This window comes from Tyto alba, unplaced genomic scaffold (assembly GCF_018691265.1).
Source record: "Tyto alba isolate M040663 unplaced genomic scaffold, T.alba_DEE_v4.0 Super-Scaffold_33, whole genome shotgun sequence".
Classification (NCBI taxonomy): Eukaryota; Metazoa; Chordata; class Aves; order Strigiformes; family Tytonidae; genus Tyto; species Tyto alba.
In genome coordinates this window covers 16,780,043-16,792,525 of record NW_024881308.1, presented here as the reverse complement: position 1 = coordinate 16,792,525, position 12,483 = coordinate 16,780,043, and the positions used below count along the sequence as shown (strand labels likewise).

At 61.2% G+C, this 12,483-nt stretch overlaps 1 protein-coding gene across 1 annotated transcript; it reads left to right on the top strand.

Annotated features, from left to right (window-relative positions):
• The first annotated feature begins 1,175 nt into the window (after positions 1–1,175).
• PSMF1 (proteasome inhibitor subunit 1) lies at positions 1,176–8,656 on the top strand. Its single transcript, XM_032983489.2, has 7 exons — positions 1,176–1,398; positions 2,386–2,538; positions 3,063–3,145; positions 3,822–4,007; positions 5,334–5,387; positions 7,349–7,507; positions 7,622–8,656. The coding sequence occupies exons 1-7, from the start codon at positions 1,270–1,272 to the stop codon at positions 7,671–7,673; spliced, it is 816 nt and encodes a 271-aa protein (XP_032839380.2). The 5' UTR covers positions 1,176–1,269; the 3' UTR covers positions 7,674–8,656.
• The last annotated feature ends 3,827 nt before the right edge of the window (positions 8,657–12,483 follow it).

Sequence of the window (12,483 nt, the reverse complement as noted above, 5' to 3'; positions counted from 1 at the left end):
ATTTCAAATTCTGCCTCGGGAGAGGGGCATCCGAACAAAGCTACTGGTACCCGCCTCGCCCACCCAGCGACGAGCTGTGCCGGGAAAGTGAAATGTGGATGCCGTCAAAGCCTGCAACCGCGGCTGCTGCCCGCCGGGAGCGAGCCGTGGGGCGGAAACGCTGCGTGCTGCCGTGAATCACAAGCTCAGCGCTGGAAAAGCTCCGGCTGAGGCATTTCCTGCCGTTCCCATCTCATCCCCATCCGATGTCTCCCTCGAGGAGCTCCCCGTGCTGCAATCCTGTCCTACCGTGGAAAAATCAGCGGCGGCTTCGCTGCCGAGCGCGGCACGGCCGGCGCAGCTCACTCAAACTTTCAAGCCGCGGCTTTTTTTTGTCAGAGCCAGGACTGGCAAGACGGTTCGTGCAAACGGGCAAGCGCAGAGGCTGGCAGGCCTGGCCGTCTGCGGTTGATTGTTCAGCCTCAGTGACTTCTCGAGGGGTGGTGGTTGGGGGGAAATGGAAAGAGCGAACAGAGCGAGGTAATTAATTGACACATAATGAAGTCAAGATGAGCGTCCCCAAGGAGCTGGAGCTCGGGTTGGGAAAGCAGCAGATGACGGTGGTCGCAGGCGCGGGGGCTGCTTCATCCCCAGCGCCGGCCTCCTGCCAGCCACACCGAGGACACCGGCGCAGGGGAAAAAAAAAAAACCCAAACAATCCCCTCAATACCTTTCAGTGGCAAGCTGAACAGCATTTATATGTTAGAAATGCTGTGGCGCGGAGGAAGGAGCTGCGGAAGGAATGAAATAAACCCGCCGACGGCTGTTGCTCGGGTGCCGGCGGGGAGGCACGGCAGGCTCCCGACGCTTTTCTGAGGGGCGCGGAGGAAGAGCCGGGGGCAAGGGAGGAAGGTCGGGCAGCCCCCGTCCCAGAGCGTGGTGTCGGCGAGCAGAGGCGCGCCCGCTGTGGGGATAAATATGAAATTTCCCCACATGGCGGGGGGAAAATAAAAAAAAAAAAAAAACAAACCGAACCGAACCAAACCGAACCAAACCAAACCAAACCAAACCAAACCAAACCAAACCAACCAAAAACAAAACAAAACAAAACAAAACAAACAAACAAAACAAAACAACAAACCCAACCCGCGGCGGTCGGAGCGCCCGGGCCTGGCGCAGGGGACGGGGGCCCTCTAGTGAGGGGCGGCCCGGCTCCGCCCCGCAGGCCCCGGGACGAAGCTCCGCAGCTCCCGGCGCTCGGGGCCTTTCCCGGGCGGGCCCGGCGCGGCCATGGCGGGGCTGGAGCCGCTGTACGCCTGGGCGAGAGCGGCCGTTTCCCGCCCGCAGGACGCGTTGATCTGCGGTGTCCACTGGGAGCTGGTCCGACGTGGCTACCGCTGCCTGGGTGCTGGCGACCAGGTACGAGCGGAGCCGGGCCCCGCCGGGTTTTTCCTCCGCGGAGGCCGCGGCCGAGCCTCGGCCTTTCCTAGCGGCGCTCGCCGGCGCCGCTCGGCCAAGCCCCGGCGCCTGCTGCCGGTGTTGGGGGGAGGGGGGGGTGCGGCGCTGGGGGGTTCGGGGGCACCCAGGTCTGTGCGGGGCCTCAGCGTGGGGCTGCGGGGGTCCCGGTGCTGGGGGGGAGTCATTGCGGCAATCCGGGGGTGGGGGTCCCGGTGCTGGTGGAGGTCGGTGTAATGGGGACCAGCGTGGTGCTGGGGGGAGCTTGGTGGTGAGGAGGAACCCTATACCTAAAGGGGTGGTGTACAGTGTTGGGGAGGAAATGTGGTGTCCTCGGGGGGGGGGGGGGGGGGGGGTGTCCCAATGTTGGGGAGGGTGGGTGCTGGATCCAGTGCTCAGACTGGGTTTTAGTGGGTTGGGAGCCTGATGTAGTGCTGGGGCGTGTTGGGAGGGTGCTAAGGGGGGCCAGTGGTGGGGGATGCAGGGCACTGTTGTAGCAGAGAAGCCCTCTCAGTACCAGGGGAGGGAGCAGTGTGGGGCAGTGCCCCTTGGCAGCACTGCCGCGGGGCTGGGACAAACAGGACAACAGCCTTCCCCCCCACACACACACACCCCAAACAGCTCTTTGTCGTGCTGGGGAGCCACGAGGTGCCAGGCAGGGAAGAGCATCACACCCCCACACAGCCCTCCCCCAGTCTGGGTCTTTGTTGCCTCCTGGTTGTGTGGGGTGGTTGTGTCCCTCCTGTTCCAGCGCAGGAAGGCTGGCAAGCAGGCAGGGCCAGCCCATAAGAAATAAAGCACTAATCTTACAGTCAAAACCTGGAAGGCACTGAGAGATAGATCCCTTCCCGGAGACCTAAATGCTCTCCTGGATCTCTCTGTGCAGCCAAGACAGGTCCCCCCAGCCCTGCAGCGTGCTGGGGTCTCAGCAGCATGCTCGTTCTGTTGCAGCCAGGTCCTGATGAGAGAAAGTCGGAGCTGCTGCCCGCCGGCTGGGAAGCCAACAAGGAGGTGTATACGCTGCGGTACAAGTCCACGGACGATGTCCGTGAGCTGCTGCTGAAGGCCATCATGGTGGAAGACAGTATGATCCTCAACGTCATGGTGAGCACCCGCGCTGGTCCCTGCGGGTTTGGGGTCCTTTGAGAGCAGCAGCTGCAAAGAACAAGAGGGCCCATTTCTTATCTTTTTGCTGTTACTTGTTCTACCTTGCAGTGGTGTTTGTCCCTCGAGACGGGGCAGACCCAAGGGGTGTTAGGGGCTGCCTGTGCAGCAGAAGATGATGTGGTTTACCTTGCGCACTCTGGCCTGGGAGTTGCCCCATTTCTCTCACTTTCCTAGCTCGGGACTTTTTTGTAGATCTCCTCCTGTCCCCAACAAGCACCTGCCCGGGATGTTTTTGCTCAGTCTCTCACCCTTTGCAGCCCAGATTGGAGGAGGGAGTAGGGAGGGCTTTGTTGTACACCAGAGTTTGCTCCCGGGGATTCGGGCACAGCACAGGGACATGTCAGGAAACCAGTGAGCCCATTCCCCGTGTCCCAAACCCCTGGCTGTGGTTGTACCTGCTCCTTGCCCCATTCCCAGCTCTGCTGGGCTGCTGACTCCATGCCTTATCTGTCTTTTGCCAGGATCGCAGTTCTCAGAAGGTGGCAGATGTGACCTTGACAGTGGCTGACTACATCAACCCAGAGCACCTGGACGATTTCCACAAGTAATCTCAGTTCCCTGGTATTTTCTGTGGGAGAAAAAGTCCCACTGGCGTGGGGAGGGGGGCAGAGACCAGGTTAGGAGGAGCCTGGAGGACTTTCCTCCCCAGTACAAACCCTGGGGGCAGACCAGCCAGCTCTGAAATGCAGCCAGAGCTCCCTCCCCTGCCTCCCTCTGCACTGCTGGTAGGCGAGAGAGATTTAGGGGATGGCGGGACCGTGGGTCAGAGCCCAGGAGAGAGCCACTCCACCTGGGAATGGGCCAGGCCAGCCCAGCACACTTATTTCCAGAGCACTGCCTGCCTGTCTGTGCTGGACGGACACTGCCCAGGGGTGCTGTAGCTTCAACCGTGCCCCACATACCCTGGAGCCTTGCTAAAGACCAGTGCCACGCGCTGTGGTTTCTTCCAGTGCAAACCAGTCAGGTTGTGAGCACAACACAAGGGAGTCCCCTGGGCTGGGTGGCACCTCTGCTGTCTTGAATGAGGTGAGGGCTTTGGTGCCACTGTGTGCTGTTACCCTCTCCTGTCACCTCTGTGCTGCCGGCTGGGGACACGATTTTGTGCCAGGGATGCTTTGGGCTGGTTCATCCCCTCTCCACCCCTCTCGTGGCCTGTCCAGCACCTCCTGCCCAGGTGCTGTGGCCTCCCCAGCCCACCGTCTTGCCTCTCCTCCTTGCAGGGTGTACAAGAACACTGAGGAGCTGAGGACAAGGATTGCTTCGGGCATCCTCGCTCCCCTTGGGGCCCCTGCAGAAAAGGCAAAAAAGGAGCCTGAGCCTGAGAAGAAGGATCCTGACCTGCGGGAGGATTACGACCCCCTCAGGCTTCCTCCCCGGCAGCCAGCAAGCACGAGAGCACCGTCCTGGTGAGCAAAGAGCGGGTGGCTGCTGACGCTCCTCTGTTAGACGGGACATGGTCCTGGCAGAGCTCTCCAAACTAAACCTCTGGTGCACACGTGGAGTGAAAAGGATACAAACCCTCCTCAGGCAGTTTCAGCCTCGTTGGCTGGATGCTTGGGTCTGATTTAGGTTGCCTGCTGAGGCTGTTTCGGAGCTGTGAGTTGGTTTGACCTTCCTCTGGCATTGCCTGGGGATGTAGCTGGAGATCTACACGCCCAGGAGGGAGAGGGCAGCGTGCAGGGCTGGGGGAAGGTGTGGGGTGGAAGGAGGGAGGCCCTGCTCCGTGCTGGCTGAGGGGTTGTCAGGGCTTCAGGGCTGGGACAGCAGTGGGAAGGACGGTGCCACCGTGGGGCCACGCAGGCTCCGGGAGGGCTACCGGAGCGCTGGGTGTCCGGTTGTGCCGTGGGGTCTGTGCTCCTGGCAGAGGGGAGAGGGCGTGTGGTGTGTGCGGAGCTCTGCCTTCGCTTGGCACGGAGCCAGGGCTGCCTCTCAGCCTCCTGCTCCCCGTGGCACGTGGAGCTGCCCTCCCAGGACGGTGCACCCAGCTGGGGCTTGGGGAAAGACCCAGGAGGTGTGGGGAACAGAGACCTCTTCTTGCTCTCCTGACCCTGCTCGCCCTTTGAAACCAAAAGGGAGGGGAGGAGGGACACAGGGCACCTGACTCACTGTCCCTCCCTGGCCCCTTCGTGCCCCGTGTGTGGCCAGTGGGCTCCCCCCTCTCTCCCCCCATGGGCTGCAATCCCCTTTGGCTGGAAGTTGGAGACACTGTGGTGGCTCTGCCCTCTCTGGGGGACTGGCCGTGGGTTCTGCCTTTTGGTGTCACCTCTTGTTTCTTTAACCCCGCTGCCGTCTGCTGGTGCTCAGGGTGAGAGATGCTCCTCGGGGAGGCCTGGGCAGACGGGCTGGAGCTGGGCACGGCTCTGAAACCATGTTATTGGCACGTAGGATTGGCAAGGAGATGTGAGAGCTGGCTGCAGGCTCACCGCCCCACTGTCCTCACGCTCCTGGAAGCGGGACTGTCATTACGTCTCCGGCTGGGACACGCGGGAGAGCCTGGCCCAGCCTGGCACCTCTGGCGTGGAAAATCCCAGTGCCCAGCCCACTCACGCAGGGTCCCGCAGGTCCCAGGGCCCTTTGGGTGCTGCAGTGCTTGGCGTGGGAGAGCACCCACGAGCGCAGCGCCGGCAGCCGCGCGGGCTGCCCTGCCCTGCCCTGCCCTGCCCTGCCCGCGTGCTCGCTCCGCGCAGCCGGTCTCCCCTTCGCTGAACGTCTCGCCGTGTTTTGCCTTTCAGGCCTTCCCCCTTGAGCCCCTTCGCTGTTGGTGGGGAAGACCTGGACCCTTTCGGGTGAGTATGGCTGGGAGTGGTCGCGCTTTGCGTGCCCGGGGAGCGCCCCCCCTGCTCTGTCCTTGGCGTGGGGGTGGCTGGGGACCTTCTCTGGAACAGATGGGGTCCAGCGAAGTGTCTCTAAGTGCGACAGCAATGGGACAGTGCAAATTGCAAGGGACCAATTGACAGTTGCTAAACCTCAATATGGTTCTAATATCGTAATAAGATCCCGTCTCTTGCATAGATGATAGGTTGCAATCTGTGTCTGTTTAATAATCAGCTTGTATTCATTTAACATGCAGTAATTCCTTCAGTAAATCAAAGCTGAATACGTCGTTAAGTGAATGTAAGCCTCTAATTTAAAATGTTACCAGCTGCTGTGTCTACAGCCCAGCAGCCTGGAGAAGGGGAGGCTTAAAACCCAGTCCAGAAATTCTCGAGTCCTGGTTGTGAGCCTCCCTGCTGTCTGAGGCACTCGAGAGGAAGCCTGGGCAGAAGCAGAGCTGTCTGAGGCTACTGATCTTCACAGATACATCTCTGTGTCTTTGGTTTGGTCGGGCAAGGATAACCTGTCATCTTCCATCCCAGTTAAAAGCACATCGTCGGACAAAACGCAGCTCTTGGGTTCCTTGCAGAGCATCCTGCAGCCCAAGGGAGTCCTCGCTGGAACCACTCTCCTGTAGGGATGGCATTTTTTCCCTTCTTGCAAGACTCCATTCTCTGTGGGTTGGGCCAGCTAAAAACATCCTGGGCCTGGAGCCTGGGCGGCTGGAAGGAAACCCAGTAACACGAGGAGAGGGGGTTCAGTTGTGTGGGGGGACCCTGTTTCTCTCGCTGTCTCTAGCCCTTCATCAGAAGTTTCTCTGTAAATGACAAAAAAGATTGTAAATGGAAGCAGATTTGTGCGCTGCCACCTGCCAGCGCTGGGGCTGGAGATCCAGACTCCCAGGCATATGCTCGTGGGGCCTGACTGTCCCGCGGCGCTTTGGGCAGCTGGCCTGGCGTAATGGAACTCATTAGCGCGGTTGTTAATGACTTGTATGATGGCAGCGGTGTCCAGAGGCTCCAGCCGCGTTTGCACAAAGCCAGTCGTGAGGAATGGCACTCACAGCGTGGGGCAGCTCCGAGGAGCCGCCGTGGTCAGTAAATGGCTTCCAGGCAGCTCTCTGGCAAAGGCTGCAGGGAGCCCCGGCCGGCTCCGCGAGCGCTGGCGACACTGAGCAGGGCAGGACCTGCCGCTCGCCCGGGAGAGCAGAGGGCAGGGGCGGCAGTACGAGGCGGCAGCGAGGGCCAGCGAGCCCCAACGCTTCCCACGGGGGATGCTCGGGCAGCCCCACCAGGACTTGCCAACCGTTGCTGATGCCGTAAACGGCTCCTTGCAGGAACCGGGGGAAAAGGGAAGCTGCCTCTGCGCTGCTCCGCCTGTTTTGGTGGTGAGGAAGGCGGGTGGGCGAGGGCTTCCCGGTGTGTTCCTCCTCCCCTTAGGCTTTGGGGTGTGCTGGCCCCGCGGTGCCGCGGCCCTGGGTGTTTGCTGGGGTCCTGGCTCGGGCACACGCTCTGCAGCCGTAACGCTCCCGCCTCGGCATGGCGGTGAGCTGTGATTCACATCCTGCCCCTGACCTTGTGTTGTGACGTAGCGCCGGCGGGGCTGCGGTAACCCCGGGGCGGGAGCGGGGTGTGATGCTTTTGGGTTCCCTCCTGTTGCAGACAGCAGCCTCCGTGGGACAAGGATCCGATGTGCCTCGGTGCTCTTAAACACACACGGGAAGGGCTGGCTGTCTTTCTGCTGTGGGCTCGCCTCGCTGGCTTGCCCTGGCCCGTGCTGCAGTGGGTTGCGGGTGCTTTCCTTCCAATGTGTTGGCTTAATCCCGCATTCCCGTGCTCGGCATTCCTGCAGCAGAGGTTTGGCACAAGGACGCGCTTTGCTCCTCTCTCACCAGTGCCAACCTCATCTCCTTCTCTGCTTTTCCTCTCCCCAGAGGTCGGAGTGGGGGAATGATCGTGGATCCTCTCCGGTCTGGCTTCCCGCAGCCCGGCATTGACCCGTCGTCGGGCATCCCAGGCCGGCTTCCCCCGGGAGCGGTTCCACCAGGTGCCAGATTCGACCCCTTCGGCCCGTTGGGGGCTGGCAGATCCGGGTAGGTATTTGGCCGTGCCTGGTATCCCCAGCCCGCTCTCCGAGCTGCCCCCGGATCTCCTGGGTCATCCCTGTTGCTGCAGGACTGAGCTCTCACTCCTGAATTTCATTCCAGGCCAGATCCCGACCACCTTCCCCCTCCAGGCTATGACGACATGTTCATGTGAGGAGTCACCGCGTGGCTTCTCACGGCTGTGGCCAGAGCAGTCTCCTGGGAAGCAGGAGCACTTTCCCCTCTTCGCTCCCCGTTTGGTGGACTTTGATCTTTTCAGCAGCGTTTTTCTTCTCCCCGTTCAAGGCCACATTCCTGTGTGTCAGGTTTCCCTGTGTGCACAACAGGAGACAGTAAGTTTGTGCTCCTCTGAGGGTGCCCGGCCGTTTGCACCCAGCTGAAGTGGTCCTGCCCCGCGCGAGGCGGCAGCTCGGGGTGCAGCACGGTGCTTTGAGAACGGGCTGGGTGCTGGGGGGGTTTCCTCCTCTGCTTCTCCCGGGTGGCCCCGCTTTTGCTGCCGGGGTTTACACAAGCGGTCGGCGCTGAGGAGGGAGCTTCTTGCTGCTCCTGTGCTGGGGAGCTGCCGTAGCCTCGCTGAAGGCAGCAGCCGGAGCGGGCTCCCCACGCAGAGATGGTTTCTGTCTTGTTCTTTATCCAAGTGAAGGGCTGATCGAGGGCTGAGATCAGCTTCTGCCCGGCCGTGCCTGCTGGCTTTAGAGAGCAAAGCCAGGGCGCTGGGCTAGGAGGGGAGGGTCCTCGGTAGCCCCACGACCGGCCGGGTCCAGCGTTGGCTCTCCAGGCGCGGCGGATCTGAGCCCTTCTGGGGATCCTCACGGGGGGCTGGCTCAGCTGTGGGATTTGCTTTGCAGAAGGGGTTTTCAGGAACACGTTTCCTTACCATCGCATTGCACAAGGCTGGTGCAGCTCTGGCTGAACAATGCCGAACACCTTGGGGGAGGACCGGTGAGATCTGCGTGGCTCAGTCTCCCGAGCTTTCGGGAAACACCCCCCACCTTCCCCACAGCTCCCCCCAGGTCTGTTAATTTTGGGGCTGCAGCTCGTCTGTCCTGTCAAGGGGTTCAGACTGTTTTTTTTTCCTTCTCGTGGTTTGATTTCTTGGGAGGATGTTCATGAGACTGAAATAAAAACCTGCCAACAGCGTTGTGTTGGTGCTTGCCGGGGGTGGCCCCCTTCTCCCCGCCGTGAGAAGGGAAGCCCCAAAGCTCTGCCCGGGCTGCGCCTGCCCTCCCCGAGACGGAGGATTCACGCTGGGAACCTGCTTTGTACCTTCCCCAGAGCAGCGGTGCTTTTCCCAGACGATGTGACTGTATTAAGGAAATTAAGTGGAGAACAGCCCAGCCTTGGCTCTGGCTGTGCTCCTTCCAGTAATTGGCTCTCCGGGGTATTGAATGCCGTCGGTACGCTGCATGCGGCCGTGCTGGCATAAATAAAAAGGGGGAAGTGATCCCCCTGTCTATCTCTTTTCCCCAAAGGCTTTTTCCTTTTAAAACCCCTTTGCCTACAAACGCAGCTAATAAAGCTGAGTTACGGCGTGTGCAACCCTGGGCTGCGCGCTGGGGGGGGGAGCGGGGAGGGCTGGCTGTAGAAATTCAGCACCGGGGGGCAGCTGGAGTGTCCCCCCACGTGTCCCCAGGGCTCGTGTGTGGCTCTTCGTGTTTGCAAGAGCTGGTGTGAGCCCAGACCCGGTGGGGACGTGCCACCCCTGCTGCTCACCCCTGGGGTTTTTGGTGGACGATCCCACCTGCAGACCCACGGCTGGGCCGTGGGTGATGCCCGTGACCGGAGCAGACTGGCTGTGCTTGCGGCGTGGGTGGGATGCAGAGCAAGACCCCAGGGCTCGGTCATTGCTTCCTGCTTGTCCCCTCTGTCCCCTCCGGCTCCTGGGGCAGCCTGAGCCCATCCACAGCTTTGCCCCAGGAGAAAGGAGCCCCCGACCTCGCTGCGTGGGGTTGAGCAACGCTTGGGGAGGGGAAACGGCTTTGGCCTTATCAGAGGGGGCCCCTCTCTGCTGGAGGTGGCTGTTTTCTGTGCCTGAATTAATCATGTTCTGCAACCTTTCAGGAGGGAGAGGCGCAGCCGGCTTTGATGAGGCTAATTAAAGCGAGCCAGCGCTGGGAGAGGCTGCGGCGGGTCCTGATAAACAATCTTTTGTCTGCAGCGCTCAACCCCGGGCGGGTTCGTGGTGCTGTGCAGCTGGGGGAGCAGGTGGGGAAGGCGACGGGTTTCAAAGGGGGGGCCGAGTGCTCGGCATTGAGCCCTGCCCGAGCCTCGGGGCTGCGCCGCCCGCTCTCCGAGAGGATGGAGAAAAGGGGGGCGCGGGTCCTCCTCTCCGAGTCAGAGGATGGGGGGGACAGGAGAGCGTCCCTGCGCCCGGCTCAGCTCGCACCCAAGGGCCACCGCAGAGCTGCCCTGGGGCGCGGCAGCGGTGGCTCCTGGGGATGGGTGATCCCAAGTGTGTTCCTTGCCCCCCCCCCCCCCCGCCCCGGGGCGCAGACCCCATTCCCCAGGCACGGCTGGGGGGAGCGGCTGCCGCTGCTGCAGGCTCGCTCCACGCCGAGCACGGTGGCTGCGAGGGCTGGGGCTCCTGCCAGCAGGAGGGACAGGCCAGGCCCCCGGCTGCGTGTCCCCTGCTGTCCCCGGCCCCGCTGCTGCTAACCGAAGCGATGGAAAGCATTAACATGCAAGGGAGCACAGCGAGCAACGCGCCTCGAGTTAATGTTCCGGGGAGGCCGCGAAGAGCGGCTGGGGCTGGTGTGCGCGGTCTTGGCACGGGCACGGCCCTCCCCTTCTCCCGCAGCACCGGCGAGGCGCTTCCACGTCACGTTTGAAGAGAGACGCTGGATTATTGGTAGTGGCTTGAGATCCCCGGAGAGTCTTTCGGGCCATCTGCCAGCCCGCCCAGCCCAGCGGCACCTGCCCCGCGCGCTGCTAATTACCCCGCAGACGATGCTCCGGCCCCGGGAGCCCCAGGAACTCGTGTGGATTGCGCAGACGGGAAAACAAAACAGCCCCCTGTCACAGGGGTCTGGGAAAGGCATGCTGGGCCCTTCCCTCTTTGCTCACCCCTGGCACAAGCGGAGACACCCCCAAATCCCCAAAGTGGGGGGACTGGAGAGCTCTGTGCTGAGCAGGGGGACGGGGACACGCTGCCTGCCCTTGCACCAGACTCCATGGCCCCGGTGTGGTGGCACTGCCACCCGCCGTGCTGTCCTGGGGTCCCCTTCAGCAGCACCCTTCCCTTCGCTGCTGGGTATGGGGCCACCCCCTCCTCCCCAGTGCCCGTCCCGCTCCTCCTGCCTCCACTGGCAAAACCAGCTTCCCCCGCAGAAACTGAAAGGGATCCAGAAACTGCACATAGGGCTGAAATGCGCTCCCTTCGGGCTGGTTTTGCTGCACCTCAGTGGGGGAAACACGTTTTCTGGGGTGTCTCAAAGCCACCCCTGGTCCACCCAGCAGCCCCTAATTCCGGTGGGTGGGTGAAGCCCCCAGGCCCACCCTGCGCAGAGGGGCTGGTGACCCTCATCCCGCCTGGGCTGTTGCAGCGTCAGCCCCTCTTTCCCAGCCAGATTTTTCTCGCCACCCTGGAATGTTTTTGATTTCTCCCTAAAAAAAACCCTGCACACTAACCACTGCAAGGCAGCACAAGCTGGCTGCGCGGTTCTTCCCCGGGCACCTGCTGGCAGCGATGAAGGGACGGCCAGGCCAAGGCAGGGAGGAGGCACAGGGCAGCCGGCCCCGGGGCCACCACCAGCTCCGTGTCCCCCACCCGCCGCAGCCCCCCCCCACCTCAACCCTCAGGGGGTCTCTATACAAAATCCTAGAGCTCTTGCTGGGGGAGCTTCTTTAATGGCGCTCCTTCCTCCACGCACTTCATTCACCTTAAATTGCAATAGCTAGGTCAATCGAGAGGTTTATCACCCCAGTCCTGCAGGTCCTCGAGGGACAGGCCGGCAACGCGCTGACAAAGCAACGGCGGCCCCTTCCCGCCGAGTCTCTCGAGCTGCCGCACGCTCTAATCCACGGGAGCATTTCTCACACCCACGTAAAGCAGGTGCTCAGCCGCGGTAACAACCAACCAGGCTCAGCCTTTCCGCTTAGAAAGACCCCTTCAGTCTCATTGAAAAATGAAAAAAAAAAAAAAAAAATTTAATGAGGAGGATTTTACCCTCTAATGGGTTTATTTTCTAATCCAGGCTCGCAGGGCCAGCGCTGAGTTGCAGGAGGGATTTCTGCCTTCCCTTTGCGAACGCCCACGGGTCCCCCAGCAGACCCCACGCGAGAGCCTTCCTCCCCTTCCTCCCATTGCATGCTCCCCCAGGTCGGCCCCTCCGTGACAGCCGCGATGGCGTTTGCCTCCCCTGCCCCGCTCATTTTGCCACCCATTTTGCCCCAAGTAGGGCTTAAGCCCAGGGAAAGGTGCCTGGGTGCCGGGGCTGCGGGTGTGAGGCCATTTGAGGTTGTTTCCTGGGACCCTACAATAAATACAGAGCGTGGACGGGTGACACGGTGACAGGGAGAGGGACGCGTGGCCCTTCACAGCAACAGGAGGAGTCGGCTGCCAAGCGTTAGAAATGAAAACACTGGGCAGAGGAAGTTGTCCCCAGCATCTGAAGGGGACACTGGAAGTGCTGAAATAAAACCTGACCCAGGCAATCACACCGCATGTAAAAATGACTTTCCACTCGTGTCGGGCTGTCTGGAGAGATCTGTCTCTGCCTGGAAACATTTGAAGCAAATAATTTATGGGATGGATTGAAAACTGGTGGCAGTTCATGACAAACACCCCCTCTTGTGGGTCTGCTTTTTCCTATGGGATAATTATTTCCCTTTCTCAGCACCTTTCTCAGCATCCTGCTCGTACCACTTTTTCTTTCAGCAGCCCATTGTGCTTTAATGATGCTTCACGTTTAATTCCCGAGGTGCAATTTTTACCTTCAGGCCGCAGGTAACGGCCCTTGCCATCA